Raw genomic sequence first — 26786 nt, forward strand, 5'->3', positions numbered from 1 at the left:
AGAAGAGGAGAGGCGGAGAGAGAGAGAAACACAATCCCCCCCCTCCCTCCCTCCCTCACCCCCACCACCTCCCCCCTCCTCCTCCCTCATCTGGGAGAACAATACCCAGCCTCCAGTTGGAGAGGGTCAGCTTTTGTCCCTCTCCCCACGCTGCCGCTCCAGAGCGAGCAGCAGACAGACGCGCTGACACATTGACCTGCTGCTGCTGCTGCTGCTGGAGAGGAGAAGAGAGGAGAAGAGAGGAGAAGAGAGGAGAGGAGAGGAGAACACACACTTACACTCTGCACACAGCGCTCTCACTTTGGTTCAGTACTTGGACAGCTCCTGAGCAACAGCCGGGCGCAAGGCAAGGCAAGGCAACGGGACTGCAGCGCCTTGTTTCCATGAGCGAGAGAGCGAGAGAGAGCGACTCTCAACACCGTGAGGGACTGAAGACGATTTCTGGAGTCTAGAGAGAGAGAGAAAGACCAAGAAGAAGCAGCTACAGATGATGCAGCCGGCGTGTTCGCTCCAGCTCGGCCCCCTGCCGTCCCTGGGATCGCAGGGCGGTGGCGTGGTGGCGGCGGCGGCGGCTGTGGCGACGGCGTCCAGCCTCCAGCAGCTGGAGCAGAAGCAGCTCTTTGAGAAGTTTTGGAAGGGCACTTTCAAGGCTGTGGCCACGCCGAGACCGGGGAGCGTCATCGTGGCCAGCATCACCGCCCGCAGGAGGGTGACGGAGTGAGTCCTCTGCTTTCTGATTCACAACCAAACTAACAAATGTCATGTTTTTTTTTTGTTTTTTAAAATCTATTTGTGAGCGTTGTCAGTGATTGTCAAGTGTCAGTGATTGTCAAAGCTGACACTAAACATCAGCAAGTGGTTGTGGAGTGATGTTACTGAACGACATCGTCAGTGTGGATGATGATGTGAAGACTGGGTCATCATCAGCTGACTGGGTTTTGCACATAACAACACTTTTCTTTCACAAATCCAGATTTACTCTTGTATTTTTTTGTCTAATCGTTCTCATCATGATAACAGCAAGTTGACTAAATCTACTAAAAGGTTGCGTTGCTTTCGGTTATTGGCAAAGGTCAGAACTAATTGTAGTCGCATGTTACCTGTTCTTCTGATACGTTGCTGAAGCCGCCGTAGAAAAACACTCACTCCTGAGTCTCAGCCTGGTCAGATGCGAACATGAACTGATGAAGCCTCTTGGATGAGAGGTGAAACGTCTTCCTAGACAAATAACCAAGTCCAGTTGCATTCGATTTAAATTTCCTTGAGATAACTATGACCTGGACAACTGAGAATATTCACAGGCTTACTCACTCCTGAAATTACCATTGTTTATTCTCAGCCCAGACATTTTTACATTTCATTTTGATTTATTCCATTCATGGTTTACATACTGTACCTCACACGGTTGCACATATAATGCACACTAAGTCACCATAAATGAAAAGGAGCAGGATGAAGAAAAACTTACAGTACCTGCCCCTCTCTATAGTTATAATTGCATTGGCTTACTATCAACACCAATATCATACACTATTTCAAAAAAAATTTGTATACAGTACGTCCTTCCGTCCCTTTCGTCCGAGCCGTACAGGGACACGACGTGCCACACAGCCGAACGCAGCTGGCTTGAAGAGGTCGACGTTCAAGTTAATTGTCCCCTTTAAAAAGGTCACGTACTGTAGCAGTGTCTCCGTGCCTCTAATGTCACACACGTCCCCTCTCCTCCTCCTCCTCCTCCTCATCGCTGTGTGCCATGGCTTTGTGCCAGTGTCTCTGTGCTTGCTGAAGGAGCAACATGTCACGTGTTTGTGTGTTTGTTTGTTTCATCCGCCCCGACCAAAGGTTAGCTGTGTAACTGTACAACCGCCTGGAGGACGGGAGAGAGAGAGGGAAGGAAGGAAGAAGAAAGACGCCCTAGGTGGCATCTTGAACCCTTCCTCCCTTCTATTGCATCACCAACCATCGTTTTTTTTCTTCGACTTTGACAACTTCAGACTCTTCACATGACACGGCTTCATCTTCGTGGCCAACAGCGGTTTTGATTAAAGCTCAGACAGGTCCCGTGATGATGACCAACCACGCTCTGTGTGTGTATACATACTACGTGCTCACATATCAGCTTGCTCGGGTGACCTTTGAATGGTTTTGACACCCACTATCAACTTTCTCATGTGAAATTAGCTATGTTAATGAGGATTAGAACGGCTCATTTCATCCTCCATCGGCAAACGGCAGCAGAAAGACACACTGAACCAGATAATGTGACTTTAATGGCTTCTATTACAGCAGGACCATAATGCCGCACATGGCCTGGGCATAAAGGTTTTTATTAGCTTGTGGGATATGATAAGAAAAAGCACTTTTTTTTTATTATAACAGGGATACGACCAAATTTGACTTTATTCCATCGTGTCCCAGCTCAGTGATTTTGACCAAATAACCGCAGCCGCAATTTTCCTGTTAGTCAACCATTTAAATCTGTTTCAGGGGGGAGAAAAAAAAAGGAAACAAAGCAAATGGACCCAGGAAAAAAAAAAATGAAATGAGCAGCCTTTTTTTTTTTTTTTTTTTTTGAAATAGCCGGGGAGCCTCTGGAGCAGGGCCCAGCTGTCTCTTCAGCTTTAGCTTCCCTCCTTTTACGAAGAAGGAAGCTCTCTCTCTCTCTCTCTCTCCTCAAGTGGCTTCGCCCCGTCCACGGGCGCCGACCCGGGTGACAGTGACGATGATGATGGCAGCGGCGTGGCAGGCAGGCAGGCGAGAACGAACGTATCCCCAGAGAGCAGACATAATGTTGCTAACTCGCCCGGGTCTGTTTTGCACTGTTTCCCCGCTGCCTCTGTTGTGTGTGTGTAGTTGTGTATTTGTGTGTTTGGAGGAGGGAAGAAGAAGAAACAAACGCACACAGTGGGACTTTTTTTTTTTCCCCGGTGATGCAGATAGTAAACAATGAGTAAAACACAACAAACAAACAACACAACACAACACAACGCTAGGAGAATATGGACGCATCCTCCCTCCCTCTGTCCCTCCCTTGTCGTGCAGTGTGTGTGTGTGTGTGTGTGTGTGTGTGTGTGGACCGGGGGATGCTTAGACCATCAGAATGCATGGCCTCCAGGCGTTTTGCTCCTTTGCTTCGTTCCCTTTCCGAGAGGAAACATCATTATTCACTTTGGATAACTGAGGGGTGATGAACAGTTGCAGTGAAAGCGAAGGGGGCATTATGTCCAACAAGCAGAGACAGAGAGAGAGAGAGAGAGAGAGAAGGGAGGAGAGGAGAGGAGAGGAGATGGAGGGAGAGCCATGGGGAGATGTTTCATGTTCAATCAGCGACGCTCTTTTTTTTTCTCTCTCTCTCTCTTTGCAGCGTCCTCGTCTTTTTCCTTTCTCTTCTCCTCCTCCTTCTTCTCCTTCTCTTCCTCTACTCCTGAAATAAAAATGCTGAAGGGGCCTGAGAGCCACAGAGGAGTAATTAGAGTTTGTTGTTCTCCCCCCTCTCTCTCACTCTCTGTCTCCTCTGTCTCCTCCTCCCCGGGCCGGTAACAGTCACAGAGACAGAGAGGAGAGGAGAGGAGAGGAGGGGAGGGGAGGAGGAGGAGTTCACTGGGAGGGGCTTCACTTGGACCCATTATAACCCCCGCAAGCTGTTTTGTTCATGGGGGGGCTCCTGATTAAAAATGCAGCCTGCATGGCTAACTTTATGGTTGTGTGTGAGTGTGTGAGTGCGAGTGTGTGTGTTTGTATTTGTATTTGTGTATGTGTGTGTGCATCTGTACTGGAGACGTATTCCAGCTATTGCAAGGGTTTAAAATGAGGGTGTGCACAAGTGTGTGTGTGTGTGTGTTACTGCTGCTGCTGTGTTTGTGGGGTCTTGTCCAACTCTGTGGCAGATGGCAGGCCCGAGAGAGTGCAGTGCAAGGGAGGAGGAGGAGGGAAAAGTGTGTGTGTGTGTGTATTGTTTTGTGTGTGTGTGTTTGTAGTAAAGGGGGGCGGGTGGCGGGGGCTTCGGGGCTCTTATTTCCAGCAGATGCTGTTTTGAGGAGGAAGAGTGGAAAAGTGTTGCAAGGAGCTTGTTCACTGACAGCACCAGTCAGAATAATTCCCCTGAGGTGGACAAAATAACAGGAACACTTTGATACCACACATGCAGCTACAGTACAGCTTCAGACAACACACACACACACACACACACACACACACACACACACACACACACACACACACACACACACACACACACACACACACACACGCGCGCACACACACACACACACACACACACACACACACACACACACACACACACACAGAGAAAAGAAAGTCAAGAGCTGAACCAATGAACCGACTAGTGGATCAATAGGAAGATAATAAACAATCAGCAACAGATGGATTAAACTGTTGCTGTTATAGCTCATGATTTCTAATCATATCCTATATTTTCAATTGAATATCTTTGAGGTTTCTTTTGTTAGTTACACAAAACTAGACAAGTTGCATTGAATCAGGCCCTACAGTTTTACTTAATGCTATCACACGGCTCTTATATTGACAGTTATTACTGTATATCTTTGTTCTTACTTTTATAGCTTTAGAAAGCCAGTTATGATTAGTTTGTACTCACTAACCTAAGACTGCACCCATGGGCGTCGCGAGCCCCAGTATAAATGAGCCTTAAGGCCTTATTTAGACAGGCCGGTGTGTGCCTTTCCAAATCATGTCCAAACTATTTAATTCAACACAGCTGGACTCAAATGAAGGTGTAAAACCGTCTCAAAGATATTTTGTTTTTTCTTTTTTAATTAATTTGCAAAAATGTCTAAAATTCTGGGTTTGTGCCGTCATGAGGGGGCAGTGAGTATAGATTGATGAGGAAAAAAAATTGTTTTTTTCAATATTAAATAAAGCTGCAACGTAACAAATGTTGTAACAACGTAACATGTGCTACACTTTAATGCTTAAATAATAAGCAAAGTGAGTTTAGACTGAGTTGTGTCTCAGCAGAGCTTAATGATCAGCAATGCTTCTGACTGCAACATTACTACAAGGAAGTCTTAACAGGGCAAGAAACATTAGTTGAAACCGGGTTATTTCAAGGTAAAACTACTAGAAATGTCCGAAATAGTTGTAAAATGTGCTTTTTCCTTCTTCTTTTATTTCCTGAAGACAGTTATGTTACTCACAGTTGGAGCAGTTCAGCTCAGATGGATGTGAAACACTCTTAACAAGAGTCATCACAAGAAAAAATCAACAATTGCTCCTTCTGTAAAAAAAAGAAAAGGAAAAAAAAGTAAATATACAACACGAAAACACAAAAGCAGCAGTTTACAATGACTCACAAGGTGCATTTCTGTAACAAACATCCAATCACAAAACCTTCAAATTGTGTTGTAACAATCCTCGGCTTCAATTGATTTACTTTTGGATTCTGACTCAACTTTGTATAAAGTCTGCAGTCGTGTTGTTGCCATGTTTTTCCACAACTGCAACAAGAAAAGGCATTTTAAATTGACTCCTGCTGTGATTCAGAAAAAAACAACCTGCCTCTCTCTGTTGCTACTGAGGCTCAGGCTCATGTGTATTTTAGTATTTACCTTCCACACCTCAATGCGCAGGACAGTATCAGAGTTATAGACAGGTTTTATCTTCCAAGATGATGTTTTTGTTTTTGTCCTATAGGTTTAAATCTCTGCGGTGGCTGAAGTGTGATATGTCACACAGCTTCCTCGCCCTAATACAGCTATAAAAAATGTCCCTGAGAGTGGGGATAAGTGAACACAGGTTATAGAGTCTCAAAAACAACCAAGGAGTCGCAGTCTGAGCTCCTGTGGGGACAATACATCTCTCCGTCAGGACCGACAAACATCGTTTAGTGATGGACGAGGGGTTTGTCTGCTGTTATACATCTCTGTCTCTGTCTGTGCCCTCGCTCTGCTCATCTTCACCCGACTCCTCTCCTTCTTCCAACATCAGTATCTCTCTCTCCTGGCTCCCCTCAGTATCCCTTCACTGTGCGTTAACTCGCCTTCTCTGTGTCTGTGTCGTATTACTGAGAGCACGCGCAGGCTGCAGCCGCTGAGCCGTGCTGACAGGAGAGGAGAGGAGCAGGAGACGATGCCGACTCCCCGGGCAGGAATCGGACTGATTAACCGAAATGGATTCACATTTGATATTGATTCCTACACAGCCGGGCCGATCCAATTTGAATCATAACCACCAGTGACTGTGGCTTAACGCTTAATGCAGCCAGTTTTACAGCAGGGTTACTGGGTTTTGTACGTCTGAATTTGCAGCCGTAACTGAGGTGTTAATTGGCCCGGGTCTGGTTTTATATTTCATATCGATTTGTGACTAACACCTGATGCACTTGTCGCAGCGTGGGGATGCACATCAGGTGGCATTTAAAGGGCATTTAAAGGTCATTTAAAGGGATTTTAAAGGTCCCTATAGGTTTGAGCCAGAACCTCAAAGCGATCAGTCAAGACCTCCTTAACTTTGTGATGTCACAACTCAGCCATGCCCCAGGCCCCGCCCATCCAGCCTCGCAGGATTTGGTTTCTCTGAAGTGTTTCCTTGAAATGCTGCTGTATTTTTATTCAATCACTCTGAAAAAAACAGTAAGCCAATCAGAGAAGAGATTGTCCCCTGAGACTCTCTTGTGATTGGCTGATCAACCTGTTGTTGTTAGAGCTCCAAAAAGAGAGATAGTATAACATTACAATGTGGTGTTTTTTTGGTTCTTGAAATCACAAATATGTCGTCTTGCGGAAATCAACACTTCAGATAAACAAAGTGCAAAACATGGAAGATTTAAAAAAGATAATAATGTTAAGATACTTAAGTTTAACACAGACTATTGCAGTCGTCATGAATGTGAGGAAACAACAGTAGCCTATGCACGGTGCACTTGCTCTTTCTGACATCCTGAGAAGATATTCCTTAAATGCTAAACACAAGATTGGACGACCTTGCTAATATGCAATGCAAAACGAAGGTCGGAATCAGAAAGCGCACACACACACACACACAGACACACACAGATTTCTGGCAGAGGACTCTGTGTTGTTGGAAGAAGCACAGCGTTGTACAGAAGTTAGGACTGCTAATTTGTTGTTTGGGTGGAGACCGCCTGCAAAAAATTAGAAAGAGTTGTTTATAGCTTGAAGATCAAGCATCTCCGAGTTGTGTCTGCTGGGGTTTTTGGAAATGTTTCATAAGTACTAAGATGTGTACAACATTTTTTTTGTTTGTTTGTTAAATTACTGCACCAACTGTGAGAGAAAGGGTTCAAGAGATTCAGTCATTTCAGAAAGGCAGCAGATATGAGTCTCTGGCTCACATTTAGTCCTTTTGTGGGAAGGGAATAGCCTGAATTTACAAGACTGACTAGTGTGGGATTGATGCAGAATAGATGCAGGATGGTGGATTTGTTTCTTTGAGACATATTAAAACAGCCACTGCATCCAAATATGGCTCAGTTATCACATCATTATAGTCGATGCAAAATCTACTGAAATGAACTGGCTTCGGAGGAGGAAAACAGTCTCACTCTCATGGTGCTGTGATGTGTTTCTCACAGAGGTTTAAACACCAAATGATGGTGTCAACTCACAAGACAGACTTGAGCTGCTGTGGAAGTTAAGTGGCGCTGTCAAGGAGTCGGCATGGAGTTAACCAGCTGAGACCAGCCAATCAGACAGGAGGGAGATATCTGAATGTCCAGATATCTATTTACCTACAGGGCAGCAGGCTGTACTACTGAATTAAAACTACATTTCTATGTATTTGTGTTAAAGGGATAGTTCAACATTTTCGTTATCTTTATTTGTCGGTGCAAGTTATTTTAAGAACGGAGGAGCAGAACCGCTAGCTGCTCAGAGCTACGCTACGGATCAAATACACAATCCAACAACTCCAAAACGCTCTGGTGGACAAGTTGTGACCTGCACATTCACTACGCTATGAGATAATAACAGGACGTTACGAGACAGAGTTGTTTTCGTGGCAAATGCAGAGACTGCTTGCCGAAAAACTGCCTCCGACGGGAACCCGCATCAGCGGTTTTGCATGAATTTACCTTGAGAACGACTCTGTCTTGTAAAGTTCTGTTATTATCTCATAGCGTGGTGAATGTGCAGGTCACAACTTGTCCACCAGAGCGTTTTGGAGTTGTTGAATTGTGTATTTGATGAGTTTGATGAGGGAAACCAAGAAATCCCATTAGCCTCCGTAGCGTAGCTCTGAGCAGCTCACAGCTCTGCTCTGCCGTTCTAAAAATAGATTGCACCGACAATTAAAGGTAACAAACCTACTCCTAAAACTTTAGGGATTATGACAATGGGCCAATTTGCCAAAATTTTGAACTATCCCTTTAATCCACAACAAATAGTTCAGTAAAAAGATTTGTCTCTTTATCATCAGGCTCCTAAAACTTGACAGGCATCAATTCAGCAGGTTGTAGGTAGAATAAGAAAGATATAAACTGGCACAACAGGTCTGTAATAAATCAGAGAAAGAGAGAGAGGGGGTTAAGGTTTTATTGATAAATGCCAATGAATTTGAAAGGTGATATTTTGTGCTTTTTAAAAGCTCACTTTGACATTTCCAAAATTTCACTCTCGTCTCTGTGCCACAAAGGCGCGACGAGCTCGACACCGTGAGAGAGAGATGAGTTCAGCTTTAATGACACACCTATTGATTTTGGGAGACAATATGCCCGCACTTGAGGGCTAACTTGTGATAGATGTTTAATATAGCCCAGCCCAGGCATGATGGGTAACGGTGGCTGGTGCCTGGAAGCAGCAGCAGCAGCAGCAGCAGCAGCAGCAGCAGCGAAGTCCCTGAGAATGGAGGAGCTCAAAGGAGCCTTTGATATTCGAATCCAGCCAATCTCTCTTTCTTGTTCTTCCACACGCATTAAAAAGATGTGAGGTTGCAATGTTCGTTTGGGGTTATGAATCAGAGGATGGAACTGCTCTGGATCTATTCTGTGTACACCCACATACACACACACACACACACACACACACACATATATGCACATTAGTATTACTGTTTTCAGCGGTTGAGTGCATCAAAGGCCCCTAAAGGCACAGCAATGAAGAGGAACATGCCTAAATAGAATCAAATCTGTGCGCAATCATCACAGTTTCGTACTGCTCATTGTTTCTATTCCTCATGCCAGGCAGGCAGCATGAAGACAATGTAGAGAAGTGGCTGTACAACCTAGAAATAGCACAAATAGAAATGACATCAACTCGGAGAGAGAGAGGAACGACAACAGCCGCGGAGAAAGAGCGACAAAGGCGGCGGCTCGGGTAAATGCGACAGATTAACAGCAGTTTCGAAGCCGTCGGAAGGACAACATTCAGAATGTTCAGCTAGACTTTTTCTTTTTTTTTTCTGAGGAGATGATTATGATGAAATGTTAGCACAGAAATAAAAACCAGCGGACTCAGAAGTTGATCGACACAGGACATTTTTTATGTCTGCGCTGCAAAGCCTTTGAGTCATTGCAGCTACATTTTCCGTCTCCAAACATGCCCCTCGGTCTGTTTTAAGCCTGCCACTATTTATTTATCGAGGTTTTGGCAGCCAGTCCCCTGAACCTGAGCCTCAGCCCTCGTCGTATATTAACACCATAACCATAATACTGTAATAATGGAAAAAAACAACCTCACCGTGGAGAAGAAGAAACACATGTGCAGGTGTGTAGCTGCACTCACATGAACGCAAACACGTGGCTATATGTGGGCCATGCATGGACATATGATTGGGGATTGACACACACATTGCATGATGGTGGGGGGAGCTGAGGTGTGTGTGTGTGTGTGTGGGGGGGGGGGGTTCAACATGATAATTCCTCCTGAGCTGAACAGCAGCCGCAGCATTTCTGAAGATGAAAGCAGAAGAGCTGAGGGTTTTAACCCTTTCCTTCAAAATCCCGGCTCAAAGCTGCTGCTGCTGCTGCTGTGAAATCCTGTGAGGCGGCGGCGGCGGCGGCGGCAGCGACCACGTCACCACCTTCCTTCCTCCTGCAGCTGCTGGACGCTGCCATGTCGAATATCCTGACCAGCAACGTTTTATGTAGTCCAGAAAGTTTTGTATCCTTTTATTTTAGAGGAGGGAGGTGGAGGGGGGGGACGGGTTTGGCTGTAAATCTGAAGGTTAAGTGCGATGACAGTCTGACAGGAGCAGGGGCCCATTTCTGGCTGTTTTGTAGCCCGAGGCCACACATCCGCCGCTGCCCCAGTTATCTTTTTTTATTAGGAAAGAACTTTTAATTGAACGTTCCTTAACTTTTCTCGCAGTAATATCCCTGTCCACATTGTCATAGTTCAATAAGTAGATGGGACATAGTTGAATTCGCCTGGTACGTCCTTCATTTCTACACTGAGGTGAACAACTTTTCTACTTTCATTCAATATTTATTCATCTGCACTGTTGTTTATTTCTTACTTATTAAGACGTCGTAAAGTGTGCACTTACTGGCAGCAGCACCTGCCTTTTATTGCCCTCCCTGCTGCACAATAACATATTAATTGAGCCTTGAGATATTTTAGATAAGTTGTTTACAAAATGAGAATCATCAGCTGTGTCATTTTCTGTCATAAAACCTACATTTAAGCTCTTTAATTTTAGGTTGTTCCGTAAAAAGATCGTGTTGCTGACAGTTATGTCTTATTCTGATTCGTACCAACGCCTTTAATTGACCTCATGTGGCACCGGTTTCAACAGTTCATAGCAATGCATCATTTTATTCTATAACCTTGAAGTGCAGGAGTTACAATGAGTAAAGTAAAGCAGAATAAATCCTCCTAAGATCCTGTAGGACACAAACAAAAGATAAGATTTCAAAGTATTAAAGCTCTACTCAGCACATCTGAAGACTGAAAAGAAAGACACTAAGATAACAAGGAGTATTTTAGAAAAGATGTATGAAAAAAAAAAAAAAAAAAAAAACATGTAGATGTTCAATCAGCATCAGTAAAACATGAGGCAGGAATGTAATCTGTCATGCTGTAAAGAGAAATTTTCTGCTCCAATGGCGGAGAAGGGGGGAAACGATTTCACTTGAGCCGGAGTTTTTATGCCTGGATTAACTTAATTCCATAGTCACAATAGGAAAAAAGAAAAAAAATAATAATAATAACAGTGGTGAATAGACATTAGCTCTGTTTTGTGTATTGGAATTTGAACTACTCACATACACACACCTTGACTGAATCACACAGGTACAGTTTTGTCTGTTTTGCACCTGGTTACACTTCCTTCATGTTAAAATCAAGTGCACTGACATTTAAAAAGTCTCATGGCATTTAGGTCCATTAACATAGTAAATTGTGTTGCTTGTTCACAAAGTGTGTGTGTGTGTATGTGTGTGTGTGTGGCTGTCATTTTGTCAGTTTTCCAAAGACTGAATATACAACAGATGGAGACACGGAGGCCGGAATCATTATAAATGCTGAAATAAATGTGAAGATCCTCTCCTGTAAGAAGTGAAATATTTTCTCTCCGGGCTGTGGAGGAAACAGACTCTGAAGCTAAACTGTCGAGAACCACTAGCCTTAATCTTTCCAACACCATTAGGGGTTTCTTATCTTTACGAGCTTTGGACCCATCAAGCCCCGGCCGCTCCACTTTTATTTGGGGCTTGTGGGTAACACATACAGACAGATGCTGCCTTTGAATACTTCAACCAACTTTTTTTTTGTGTGTCTCTTCTGGCTGCAGCTTGGTTCAAAGGCTTTAAAATAATATATTGTGGTCTTTTTTCTTCTTTTTTTGGAGCTGCACACAACAAGGTTAAAGCTGAATCAAAAGATCAAGAGCACAAACTTTCTGTAGTTACATATATTTTGTCGAACGCAGAAGGTTGTGTGAGAAATACTTAGTGCGCTTAGACTGGAGTGTGTCCAGCAGGCGTTTATATAATCGGTTATCTGTGTTTTCATTTTATTGAAAGAAAAAGGTGAAAGAGAGGAGAAAAGAAATGGAAAATGAGGAGGAATGTCTGCTGTTTTCAATATAGAGGTAGGGTGGAAATCAATATAAAAGCACTTCAAAGGAGGACTGTAATATCTGCCTGAAAAAGAGGAGAGAGAGAGAGGGAGTGAAAGAACAAAGGGAAGAGGACAGAACGAGTGGAGGAGTGAAACACTGTGAGTGACATTTGGAGATAGTCCACGGAGGAGCAGTCGAGGTTATTACATTTGACTGAATATCGCATCCCAGTCTGTGAATAGAAAATCCTGTCTTGAGTCCTGACCAAAGGGAATTAAATTATATGTAGACACATAATGTACAGCATTGAATAAACTCATAATAGACGATGAGGGAGAAGGTGAGACACTCCTTTGTCCTTTACTGTCTCTTCCCTACATGATATGGGCGGCAGTAAATCTTCCAGACAGTAAGAGATGACCTATTCCTTTGAGCGATTCATTACCGGTGAGCATGGCGGCGGCTGAGAGAGAGGGGGACGGCCTCGCTCATTATGACCTATTAGATCTTTACAAACCATTGGGGGGAGTGGGGGTGGAGGGGTGTCCCTGGACATGAAAAAGATATGAGCCAGGTCGCAACTTTAACTGCTAATCATCATCTGGCCTGAGGCAGAGAAGCACCGCACCAAAGGAGAAACAAAAAAACAAAACAAGATGTGAGTAGCACTTCAGAGCAGGTAGATTACTCCTAATGTAAAATACGATAATGTTCGGTTGGGTTTTTTTTTTTTTTGTCCCCTCTGTGTCCATTTACATAAATACTATAATTGAAGAGTTTAATGTATCAAATTAAAAAAAATTGGAGCCAAGGTGACACTGAATGCAGCATTGCAATTTAACTGAACCGACCTGTTATACATACCTCATAATACAGTCAAACTAAGTCCTGTCTCATACAAACAGTCAACATTAGTTTCTTTAAAGGACTCATATTGTGAAAAGTGAGATTTACATGACTTTTTTTTTTATTGTAACACAATTCAAAGTTCTGTATTATATCGGTAAAAACATCAAATTAGGGCTGATCGATTAATCTTGTTTTCATCGTCATCGCGATATCAACATGCACGTTAAACACATCGGAAAAGGCTGCCTGAAATGCGGCTATACGTTTTATTTATAGGCGGCAGCGCCATGTTTTCACACTCACTTTACACTCGTATACCTCATACCTGTAACCTCAGCTACGCCGCTACACGTAATGTCACAACATGAGACAGCGGCAGTCTCGTGTTTACTCGATTTATAGTGTTTGGAGTTTGTTTACAGTGCGCAAGCTTTCCACTCTTATACTTCTCTGTTTTGGTTTATTTCTGCGGCAGTGTTACAGCGCCACTACAGGCCTGGAGTATGTACTACAGCAGCGCATTGAGTCATTTTCAGAAAGGAACTGTATGGTTAATACGCATACCTGAATATTTAGTTATTTATCGCAAGTCATTCAGATTAAGTTTCAGATTTCAGATTTAGTCATTTCAAATCAATAAATATAAATAACAATAATAAATAAATTATTATAGCACAATAAAAACGAGACAATGCAGCGATTCAAAAACAATTTAAAGAGAAACAGTGCATCAATAAGTCATATCAAGGTCATATGGTCATCACAATATTGAACGGTGTCATAGTCGCACATCACACATTTTGCTGATATCGCGCAGTCCAACTTTTCCAAATGAGCTGTCACTTCATGCACTTGTCATTGACTCATGTCAGGTGGTTGTGCTCATGCTGCATGAGTGAAATCATCAGTGGCTGTGGTCATGATGTAGAACTGTTACATGAATGTAGGATGGACCACTGGCAGATGGTGTTGTTCTGTTGGACAGATTTAAAAAAGAAATGCTAAAATGGGGATTTCGTATACGCTCTGACAGCCGTTGATATACTGAGGCGATGCACCCAGGTTCAGTCTAGGTGCGGTGAAACACTGGTGTTTGTGTTTTTATATCTTGTTTACTTCCCGTGACATGCAGCGCTCACTGCCAGCTGTCCAACTGAAGGATGGGAATTGCGGCCGTAACTTACAGTGGAGTTTTTTCCACATTATAATAAAGAGGGAACATGCAAAAATAAAACAACCATATCGACTGGTGTGATGACTCCCAACTCCATAAGCACCTCAGTGTAAATGATATAGGGCGACAGGTTCTGAATATATAGAGGCTGAAAAAGTCATAATCATAATAAGATCAGTGGTGCTTCTGGGGATAGACAGATAGTTATTGCCACATCCAGCTGGAATGTGCCATGAGGTAGTACAATCACTCATAATGACAGTAGGCTGAAATCCTTCTCAGTGTCAAATTGTGGACTGAGGCAAAGGCCTCATTAAATATTCATACATACCCTCGAGTTGGCATATTGGAAAATCTGAAAACCCTACATAATAGGCTGAAGCCTTTTCCCCCCCTGGCAGCAAAACCCACTCTGCATCTTATTTACTATACTGTAGGTCCACACACACACAAACACATAGTTAGACAATGAGCCTCATCCCGAGTTTTGTCTTACAGTGACTGAGCCTTGTTGGTATCAGTTTATTTTCCTCTTTTTTGCAAACTATGCTACTTCTTTGGAACTGGACCCCTGAAGCGGTCATAGTATTCATTATTAAAATGCAAACTTATCAAAGTCAACTCCTCATCACTTAAATTAAATCATTTCAAGGCTGGCTGGCTCCCACATCTCAGCCTCTCCCTCCATTTTTTATTTTCGCTTCTTGCCCATCCTCATTTCGGGAAGACGAACTGCCATTCATGTGAAATTGCCACCATTTGCATAACTGATGCCGGGGTAAGGGTGCAAACTGTGGCAGTGTTGATGTCACAAACGCAATCGGAGATGGGAGCGGAGGAATTAATTGGCCCCGCCGCATTACTTCCTTCCACCCGGCTCGCTCTCACCTCTGCTGTCACTTCTTGACATGAAATGTCGCACAATGACAAGTGATTCTGAGGCGATGACACCTTTTAAGGTTCATTTCAGGGGAAGGACGGGTTTACTTTGCATTTGGTTCTGACAAAAGTTTGCGAGGGAGTTGCATCAGAGGACAGCAGCTTCATTGAAAGTCTATATTATTTATTTCAGCTGCTTTTTCAGTTAATGAATGGAAACATTTCAAATATCTGCAAAATGTCTGCATTTACAGTTTAAGCCACTAAACCTCTCATGAGTCCAGTGCAACAATCCTAACACTTAGACTCGTTATGTTATTTATTATTCCTGTTTTCAATATGGAGTTATAAATAATGCATCCGTTTTGTTGCCTTGTGCTTTATAATTCTTCTATGAGCATAAAAATGGAGCCACTGGCCAGGATTCATTTCTGCCGCATGCTTTTTTTTTTTTTTTTTTAAAGCAGTAGTATAATTTTATTGGCTTTTAGCAGTGAAATGACTGTATTATATCAGAGGGGTTGACAGGGTTGTTGATCAATACTAGTGTCTCCCAATTTTAAGACACTCCCAGAACGTAACAGCCAGTCATTAGTTGCAGTTATAGCCGCTCGAGGGAAGATTTTAATGTAACAAGGACACACGGTGTCACGGACGGTGAAGCAACCGTCACAGATGGGAGTTATGTGAATCATCTTGTTTTAGTCTGTAGTCTGTCACTTCAGAAAAAAATATCAGTTACAGTAAATATCTGGCTGTTTTCTCAAATGAATGACAGATTAGTTCAGGTAAATGTGAGAAAATGTTGCCTGCTTTTCTTTTTCGCCCATAGGTGTGAGTGATAAATAAATCAATATGAGAATTTTAGCCTCAGTCACACATTTAAAATGGATAAGTTCTCAGGCAAAAAATAGTTAATTTCATTGCCACCTGCCATTATCGATGGATTTCCTCAGGGACAAAGTAAAGCTGCACAAATCTTTTAAGTCAAGTTCAGCTTTGGTTGAATGTGTGCCGACAACCATTAGCATGCAGTTGCTGGCAAGGCGAATCTAGGTCACGGGAGTAGCTGGTAGCATTTTAGCATTGTTACACCGTTCACTCTGACTGCGCTGTTGGATAAAAGGAGACATATTATGCCCCTTTTCCACAAATTAAAATACTTCCCAGGTGTCTCAAAGACATGTCTGTGACATGCTTCGGTCAAAATACCTCAAGGATCAAACATCACGGCTCTTTTCATCCACACAATTACAGCCCTGTTCTGAACGGCTGGTTTCAGTGCCTGTCCCTTTAAATGCAAATAAAACACGGCTTGCCCCGCCCCTTCTACCCATACAGATACTCTCAGGTAGTGGTGTTATGCAAATTCAAAAACTAATGACTTCATTGTATGTCAACTGAGGGAACATCTTGGAAAACCACATGGATTTCAAGCTAGGGGGCCAGCAAATTAGGCTACAGACTTTATTTTTTGTCAATTCTCACATTTTCGGGTCTAGAAGGCAAGACAAACACCCAGATATATGTTTTGGGGGCCTTAAAAAATGTCCCCTTTAAAACTCACAAACAGATTTTCTCATAGAAAGGGCACAGTGGTTGAGCTAATAAGCTTGCTAATGGAGGCTAAGCTAAATTATAGCTAGCTAGCTTCAATTCATATTAAAAGAAATAAGGTATAATCCTGAGAAAACGTAATAGTAACTAATAGCTTGCTAAGCTATTAGCCATTAGCTCTCTGGCTACAGTATTAATTGATGAATTGTTTCAAGGTGTGACATTTTTGTGTTTGTGACACATGATATGATTTCTTGCTATAGGGTAGATTTTAGCTTCTATTTGTACTCACGTAAAACTGCCTTGTGGAGCTTTAAGTGAAATTTCAAAGGCCCACCCACACTCCGTAATGCCACTTCTGGCCAACACAGTAGATCAGGTATGCCAAGCAACAGTCTGAGTCTAAGCTGAGGAGGATGCAGCCGCCATGTGCAGGTCAACAACAAGGTCAAAGAGAGTGACAGCGTAGCTGGGGTAGAGAGCCGTGTAGACTCGTGCAGACGTGTTGACCAAAGCCTCCTCTCCCCGCTGTGCTACTTCCCAGTGTGAGTATTATTCCCAGTGACGTTCCAGTTGCCAGCGCATCCCACTGAGAGCTGATTAGAACAAATGGAGCTGACAGGTTTGTCGTTGTTCCCGGAGTGAGAAGGAAGTAGAGTAGAAATCTCCTGTTCTGTCAGACCGAATCACACAGGGAGGAGATAGGAGTTATGATACTTTTATCAAACTTGGATCACTTCTTTTAGACTTTTTTTTGTACAGCACATTTCTTTTCTAATAAGTGTCAGAAAAACAGGAATTTCTTAGCCGCCCCAATGTCATGACAAATTACATAAAAAAACAAGCCTCTTTGTCATTGATTCGTGCATGATCTCTCAAATTATAATGAATTCAGTGAAGCACAGATCTACCGTGCAATTTTAGATTTGCAGGCTACAGAAAAATCATTAAAGAAAGTTATCGTCTTTTACCCGTTTTTACATCAGCATACTGGACAAACACCACGAGGCTGCTGCTTTTTGCTCTGGTCTCTGGGAACGGCTCATTTCTTCCCTTAATTAAGTTTAGCAGCAGCCTTGTGAACGGCTCAGTCATTATTAGACATATGTTAAATGTGGCCACCGTAAGCAATTTGGCTGCCATGGATGTCTTGAGTGTGGAAATGACTTTGTGATTCATTCACTTGAAGACCTTTTTTTTCTTTTCTCTTGGAAGCGTTAGGAGCAGTTTAATGGCATGAATGACAATGGCAGTTGGTAGGTCCAGTAGTTTTAGGAAAATCTGAAAAAAAATCTGAAAATGTGTGGTTCCCAGACGATTAACCCTACTGACTTTCATGATCACCTGACTTTTTTAATGAGACACTGTGCCAATATATACTATACATTCATAAAAACAGGTTAAAGTTTACTGTTTTTTTTTTTTTTAATGGGATGGATGACTATCAGTACAGATAATTATCTGCCCAAATACGCAGATAAGTCCAATTATGACATTACTAGAGCCAACATTGCTTTGATTTTGTTCATTTTCAGTCCGTTTACCCCCTTAAGTTGATTTGAAACAATAATAAATGTTGATTTTTGAAAAATCACAACTGTTCTTGTTTAAGTTGTGATTACAGTGGTGATGTTGTTAAATCAGAGGCAGAGCTATCATGTTAAATTCATCTTAACTCTCTACATCTTAGCCTTTCTTAACCTCAGGGGTGTCTATAAACTCTTAAGAATGTATTGCTTATCGACGTTGATGGAGAAAAAAAAGCGTTATTTGCTGATGACACCAATGAATAATTGATAAAATAAGGACATAATCATGAATGGATAGGTGATATGAACAGGGCTTATCTGTCCACCTGTTTTAGTTTTTGTATGGACACAACCTTGGTCTGGTTAAGTTATAATAATATAATCCTTTGCCTAATTAGATATTCTTTGTTACTCTTCTTCAATGTCAGCTCACTGCCGTTACATGTTGTCTTTTTTGTCTTGTAAATCCATTAATAATCAATAAGCTAAGTTTATTTATTTATTTTGCCTTTAGCCAGTCAGGTCCTCCACGGTCCACTTTTAATGAACTTTTCAGCCTTCCAATAAGCCAGTAGAGGTAATCTGTAATATATTCAGTGCCAGTAACTCATTAGCTATAGACAGCCTTCATGACATTAATCACAAGCTCAGTCACTCAATGACAGATTGGCTCTGACGACCACAGTTCAGGTTGAAGTCAGTGTTGGAAAAGTGCTGTGAATATTTAGTAAATTTGAGAATTTGTTAACGATTGATAATCACACACTCACTCACTCGGTGCTATTGATGCGTTTATGATTGGGGTGTCGTAATCTCTCAGTTTAAATGGTCCTTCAGAAAGAATTGATCATTGCAGTGGGTTTTGATGAAATCTACAGTGCTGTGCCGGCTTCACTGAGCGCTGTGGCGAGAAACCTGCCTTTGACCACACCTTGACAGTGAAAGATTAAAAGTGAACACATCTTCCAGCTTTATATAAAGATAACCGACGCTTGCGTGTGCAGTTGAATTCGTCCACTAATTAAATTTATCTGTCAGCGATCAGGGTGATCTGAGGATATTCTACCTAATTATAAGAACTATAATTGATGTCTCTGGCATATGAGCTAATTTCAGTGCCTTCCTATCTTTTTTTCTTCTCCCTCCTCAGTTTTTACATCGATGAAAGAATTGGTTATCGCACTGGGCCTGATTCATTTGGAAAACATGAAAGCCTCTCTCCGATAGCCACATAATTAAACGGTTATTTTGGGGCATTCAATTTAAACTCGGGCTCAGCGGTGCCCTTGTAGGAGAAATAGAAATGCTTTGTCTCAGCACTCTCTCTGACTCTGAAGGCAGTTTAAGGAAATCTCGTTGCAATAAAACACCAGATCCCGACTAGGACGAGAGGCTCAGAGTTAATGATTTGCCTTTGATCTGACCAGGGTGATGCACGAGTGCCTTTTGTCCTCATTTAAATCAGTCCCGAGGTCTGTGGGAGATTGCTAAATTATTAAGGGCTGTGCTAGAAATTTGACTTTTTGATTGCTCTTTTTCTAGCTTTGCACCGAGGGAAACCTTTTGGTCGAGGAACTCAGGTTAAATAGAACGAGTCTGAACCGTATTTGTGATAATCACGACGCCGTATAGACGTTTAGGCGTTTCTGAGCGTCTGCCTAATCGAATCAACCTCTGCATTAACCTACATTGTGTGTATGGGGATATCATTTCAGAAGTTGCTGCGGTAGCTAGCTTTACAGCACAATGTGTTGAGATGATTTGATGGACATTGAGCTGACAGCCACAATTTGACCACAGGACGCCCTCATCCTTGTGTGATGTGCTCAATCGAGGTAATGGAGGCGGAGGGGTTGGCATATCTGTGATGATTTGTGTAAACAAATAGATCCTGACTGGTGGCATAATCCCTCTCGCGATGGCCGAAGGGCGAACCTCACGCACTGAGATACCGACGTCAAAGTCAAAGAGTTAAATAGAGAGATTTTTTTTCTCTTTAATCCACTTGAATTTCTGCACATTTTGTCTCATTATTCAACCTGACGAGAAATCCTTTTGAAATGCAGCAAAACTACAGGTGTAGATTGTGAGTGTGTGGTCGCGTAGATAAGAAAACATTTTATTTCAAACTCAGAATAACTCCCCATATGTGTGTTTGTGTGTGCTCTGTTGTTGTCATACATCTGAATGCCTCAGACGTAGAGACACTGGAGAGGAAGAGACGCCGTTGGCTTGTTGACTTTCATCTCTGCCTCCTCGAGGAAACCTTTTCATCGCTCCTCGAGAGATTGACACATTCACTCCTCCTCCAGCTAAAGTCCTCCACCATCCCTCGCTCCCTCCGTCGCTGCCCTTAACAACACCTCATCCTGTCGAGAATGGGCCGAGAGAGGCAGGAGATTAGGGGCTAATATGGTATTGGAAAGGACGAATAATCTCACAGGCAAACCCCCCTATCTTTTCTCATAAACTCTGAGGCGAGAGAGGACAGTCCTCCAGCTTCGCCTGCCTGCCTGCCTGCCTGCCGCCCTGATTGACTGACAGCCGCCAAGGTTGTGGTGCGTCAGATTGGAGGAGTCAAATTTAAAAAAGCCAGTTCACGTCGTATATATCGCTTCAACCCCCTCAGGTCATCACTGTGGATGACCGGCTGTGCTATCAGCGCTAATCCTGGCCTAAAACCCCCCATTCTCCACTCCTGCAAGACCAATATTGCTCGGGGGGACGTGAGATGGTTCTGCAATAATTTCAAAGCTTTGTGGTGATTTTAATTCTGTGCCACATCAACTGTTTGTAAAAGTTAGAGTTTCAGGGGGGGAGGAATTCTCCGACTGTATTCAGATGAGGACAGAGGTGTCCGGATGATAATAATAATAATATTTTTTGCCTCCTTTTTTTTAAAAAAAGGATGATTGCTCTGCTCCAACCAACTCATTTGCAAACAGCAGATACATTTCTGGAGACACGCCATGCAGCCCACGTTTTTCTGTGTCAACTTAATGAGGAAAAGTTTTTTTTTAATGAATGTGAATCTGCTATTTTGCAAAATGAAAAATGATGAAACTGGTCCAGAAAGACTCAGCAGCAGTGGTTTAAAGTTTCTGTTTAACCAAAACCAAAAGATCATTCCTGTTCATTAACCAAAGTGAGTATGTGATGCCTCTAACAAAGATCCTGCACCCACCACCTCCCTACTGAGTCAAGGTGTTAAAACTATTGAAAACTGAGGCAGAGGTGGAAATGGTAATTTAGTGTTTATGCATTTTAGCAGTCGGGATACAGTTTGTCTTCTGCGTGTCAACTTAAAGAGATTTATTTATTTTCTCAATCAGGGGAGGGAGTCAGCAGGGAAAACCTGAGAAAACACTGTTTCTACAAAAGTGCGTGTGCATGACAAAGACTTCAAGCAGGGAGAGTATCAAAGAGGCGGGAGGGAAACATCATTAGTCATGGTGCATGCTGCTATCCAAAGTCTTGTTAAAACTCCAATTGACGTTGAAATAAAAAGAAAAAATTGTCGACGTCTTCTAACAGTCAGAATGAGCCAATTTTCACAATCTAAACAGCAGAGTGTTTGGAGAAAAAAACGGTCGGCTTCGGCTTTTACCGCTGTGTCGCTACGCAGCGCCATCAGAGTAAATGCTCTTTTATCATTAATACATCAGCGATCCGTCAGACTGAACTCTAAATGTGGCTGTGGCGAAGAGGGAAAGTGTGATCACTGACCAGCTGCATAGTTTGTTTACATTGACAAGGTTACAGCTGTGCACAGACACATTCTCTATGTTTCTGCTGTAAATAAAGCCTATATTTTCTTTGCCAATGTGTGACAGTCAAAGCATTATTTTAAGGCGCCAAAGGTCAAGGTCGCTGTGGCCTCACAAACAAGATTTTGGCCTCTTGAATGTGTCATCTCTCTGCAGTAATCCTCTGAGGCAATTTCTTCAATTTGGCACAAACATAATCTTAGACTGAAAGATGGACAGATTGCATTAGTGTGTAAAGTCCAAGGTCACAGTCGCCTCATATTGTTACGATATATAAGAAACATCCAGAGGGAGTCTCATTCACAAAGGCACTGAGTGAAACATGTGATATCTCAGTAAAGCCTGGAGGACAAACATTTCTTCAGACTTTAAAGCCCCTGTACGGAGCTTTTAACTGGATACGCAAAAGTCTCTGGTTTCTGCTAATGTCTCTGAACCTACAACAGTAAATGAGCCCATCAGTGTGAAGATACGCTATTTCTAAGTAGTCTAATTCTATACCTCTGGAAGGCATGGTCGGGTCGGACCACTGACGAAATGATACAAATAGATACATTACTACGCACGCTGCAGAAATTAAAAGTCTGTACAGGGTCTTTAAGAGGAATTACATAGGTCTGATCGTTTTTCCTCTGTTTTGCTAACCCTCCACGTGGCCATGTGCATTTGTTTAGAACGAAACCGGCGAAAAATCAATCAATAGAGCGGTGGATAACATTATATAACAGTGTTACGAGTCATGTATATTTGTGTAAAAAGATGTTGAACTATCCCTTTAAGGATGAACTGATTATATTTTGGTGAATGAAGGTCAAGGTTCCTGTGACCTCTCAAACATATCTTTGACGATAGCTCACAAATTCATACACTATAGACACAAATAAATACAAAAGCGCAATAGGGTGAAATAATGATTTGATTAAATTTTGCATCCCAAAAGACAGAGATCAATGTCACTGTGATGTCATCACCTCTAAACCTCACCTCAAAATCCCCTCTTGCTGTTCTTCAGTGCTGTTACTCAAGAGCACAAGGAGACATTGTGACCGCACGGGGAAGTAATTCAAGTTTTTAATGACTCAATATAAAGTTTGGAGTTTATTTAGCAGAAACTCACCTTTTTAAATGTTTAAAGGTTGACAGAGTTGTTTATTTAACAGCGTGAAGTCACTTCACCGTCCCCATGTGAATACGGCTAAAATCACTCTTCGTAAAGCTTCTCCTGCTTTTCATAATCTGCTTCCACTCAGGAAACTGCAGGATCACACTCACCTTCTTTTAAACCCGGACTCTGTCACTTCCCCCCGAGGAACACAGAGTGGACTTCACACTCCTGAGTCACTTCTACCGGCGCACTCCCCTCGCTATTATTCCCTCTGTGGAAAATGTGCTTATAGGATTTCCTGTGACAAAAAAGAGTTTACATCTATACACTTCTACACTTCTGAGGCGCCGCTTCTCTGCTGCTCGCTCAAGGAAAGGCTGCGTTCGCCAGCAAGGTGACGAAAAGAAAAGAAAAGAAAATAAAGAAAATAACCTCCTGCCAGACACTGACGACGTTTGAAGCAGCTGACGGGCTTCGCACCAGATATCCAGGGAGAATTTTTGAACATATCTTATTTCCCAATTTGTCCCCGCACTTTGGAATATGATATGAAACATGAAATTTACAATATTACACCTGTTTACCTGCGTTGTGAGGGAGTGATGCTTTCAGAGAGCTCTCAAAATAGATCAGGATTCAATATGCTCAGTGTCCCTGCATATTCATTGTGCATCCTGTGGCATTGATTGAATCTGTGTTCACCTTGAAGCCCACTGCAGCAGAAACACTGGGCCGCAGCTGGCAGGACCTCTGATCATTTGGTGAAAGAAATAAAGGAAAATAAAAAAGGATTTATATTTGAAATCATATGCAGGGGAAACTCAGCAGGGAGAACTTGATGCTAATTGCTAATGAGCCAGAGTTTGAGGATGACAGACAGGACAAAGGTCTGTAAAACCTCCACAGCTCTGAATCTGTAAAACAAAGAAACATGAGTAGTAGAGATGCTGGATTTTGTTATGGTAGCATTCAGTACTTTTACATAACACTTGTAAAAATCTGAGTTATGGCCTTAATTCATCTATAACTGGAAAACTAAAGTGCATGTAAACGCGTTAGTCCGACAAAGACTGGACTTCTCCAGATCGAACTAAAACGCCCGGATAATACGATTGGAAACCGATTTTCTTCTGCATGAAAACGCCTCAATCGGACTGAAACCGGACAATGCATGCGCACATGCATAAAGCATTAGAAACCAGCCCGAACCCAGCCTGATGCATCAGTGCCAATTCAGTGCATTTCACAATAATCAACACACAGATAAACCAGCAAGATGTGTTTTATAAAAAAAATAATTAAAAAAAAGCCAGAGGTCCGACCCGATCAGAGTCATTTCTATATATTTTCGTGTGCGGTCGGGTTGGTCGGGCCCATTGAGAACTCTTAATTGATTACTAGGTGATGGAATAAGTCAACTGGGAAGGTCAACTCCATATTAACCAGCTGAAACGACGCATATCGCCACCTTGTGTTGAGGAGGCGGACATGTTTCCATCAACTATTCGATTTTCCCCGTTGCATGTACACTGGGACAAGGATGAGACGCCAAACTGGAGCTATGAGCATCGCTCCACGTAGCTGTGCATGTAAACGCAGTAGCTACGCTGGGCTGAGACAGTCGTCGTTGTTGTTGTTTCATGTGTCAGACAGATATGAGCGTGGTATCAGTCTCCTCATCTCAGGGCAAGAAAACAAATAAGCGTGTTTCCTGCTAGTGTGAGCACCCGTCCTCTACAATATGTTGCACTCTTTCATCCCATATCATTTGATTTTTCACACTTGTATTTTTGTTATGTTTTTTCCTCACAGTGTTTTGTAGCAGAGTTGAGCTACAGTAAATCTCCACCGACATAAGAAACAAGAACAAGTGAATATTTGTATGAAACAAAGCTTTTAGGGGAGTGAACAGAGGAGACATTTCATGCTGCAAATGCCAGATTTGAAATGAGTGAGGCTGTTGTTTGAGCCAAACTCTGATAAGTAAACTGATCACAAGGTAAGATAAGCTCAGATTTGTCCTTGCCAAAATAAATCTTGAGGAAAACCCTGAAAATAAGGAATGTAAACAAACAGAAACAGCAGTATGGTGTTCCAAGGACGAAACGTACTGATCTATCTTTTAGTAATAAAACCTTAGTTTAAACCATCACATTTTAAAGGCCACGGCTGCATGTGAGCACTACATTAATTTAGCTTCGACATAAACCGCAGCCGATAAGTGACGACACCAGACCATGAACGCATGTCGCTTTTAAAGTTCATGCCACTCATTATATCCACATTAATACGTGCAGCCTGGCTCCGCTGCATGGTGAATCCTTTAAACACCACCTTTGACTTTGAGGGGGATTATCCTTTAATAAGGTTTAAGCCAAATATAAGAAGACTCTTTAATTAAGCCAATCATTTCGAGCCATGTGGCTGTGATGCTTTTCAATTAAATGTCATTACAGTTTTCTGTTTGTCTCCAACCTGGAATTAAAAGGAATATCAGCACACGGCTATGATGCTGTGTTTTTATTTTATTTTTCTATTTTCAGGAGCATGAACTGGTGGAAGGACAGAAATATAGATATTTGTACCAAAGTAGCATCAATAACCGCAATACAATTGTTTATAAATGAATTAAATATCATAATAATGGCAGTCATGTAAGGATTTTATTACTACAGGATCATGATCTGCAGTAAAATAATGACAATTTAACATATTTATCGGGGAATACATTAATAAAATCCATTAAAAACGGTAATTAATAAGTATAAAGGAGCCTATTTGTCACCTTTTATTTACACTCATTGTTTCCTCCTGAGGAGCAGAGGTTACATAGCTGAATAAATCCCCTCAAGACCTTGACGGCTTTTGCCTTTCAACACATTAAAGATAATGGAATAATTCACTTGCCCTTGAGCCCCATCACCAGGCATCCATACAGTACTTCTTATTGGGTCGCCAGCAAATTGAATGAACCTCCTTTCCATAAAAAGGTAATGGACTCCCTCGGATAGCCCTCTAAATAACGCGGACGGTAGGGGAGGTGAGATGAACCAATTTATTATCCGACTCCGAAGAAGAAGGTGCGCACGGAGGGGGGAAGGTCACTCTCTCATTGATCACCGGTCCCTCCCCCACCACCCCCCACCCCCTCACCCGTAGGGAAGTGATAATTATGTGTACCAACATGGGTCGAGGTCACCTCCAGCCATCACCAGGAGCAGGTCAGGATGTCTGCAGAGCTGTGGAGTGGAACAAGCAGAGACTGGAACTGGCATCTGTCCCAGCATTTGATTGGTTTTAATGGTTTAAAAGCAGCTTGTTTTATTGTATTGTATTATTTATATTTTACAATACGTCGCCTGAAGAAGGTCACAATGACCGAAAGCTTGCAATATGCACAGTGTTTTGAGTGTGCAGTTGCTATTTTGTTGTTTTCTAAATTTCAAAGTTCAGCTCCAGCAACTCTTCAAAAGTATTATGCCTACAGATGAGCGGTGGCCTTTTTCACATATTTTACAATACAAAAATACCCTGTTTTCAATCTTGACATTACCGAGAGGTAGCGGAAATATTGACTTGACACAAACACAGAGACAAGACGGAACAAGCCCCAAGACAGTATTGGTGTTTTACTGAAGTAAAAACTTAAACATGAAAATCTTGAGTATACAGGAAGTTTGCCCAATGTCCACTGTAAGAGCAGATTACAATGATAAAATTATGTTTATTTATTTTACAAATGGGTCTCACAGTGATTGACAGTTGAGACACCTCATTGGCTTAATGCGTTGGCTAAGCTTCTACCTCCACCGTACCACTGTCATGTGAGGAATGGTGGTCCTTAAACATTAAAACAGTGCTTGTGTACTTCTGTATAGCGCCATCACCACATCCATCCTACATTCATAAATATGGTTTAATAGCATCTA

At 42.3% G+C, this 26786-nt stretch overlaps 1 protein-coding gene across 1 annotated transcript in view; it reads left to right on the plus strand.

Moving 5' to 3' along the window:
• Positions 1-490: 490 nt before the first annotated feature.
• Positions 491-26786, plus strand: part of srrm4 (serine/arginine repetitive matrix 4) — a gene marked incomplete at both ends in the record, with an annotated part of 75928 nt that continues 49632 nt past the window's right edge. The window contains one exon of the mRNA XM_083979858.1: positions 491-717. Coding sequence (XP_083835984.1) covers positions 491-717 — 227 coding nt within the window. The remainder of the gene's footprint in view (positions 718-26786) is intronic.

Source organism: Trachurus trachurus, assembly GCF_905171665.1.
Source record: "Trachurus trachurus genome assembly, chromosome: 9".
Classification (NCBI taxonomy): Eukaryota; Metazoa; Chordata; class Actinopteri; order Carangiformes; family Carangidae; genus Trachurus; species Trachurus trachurus.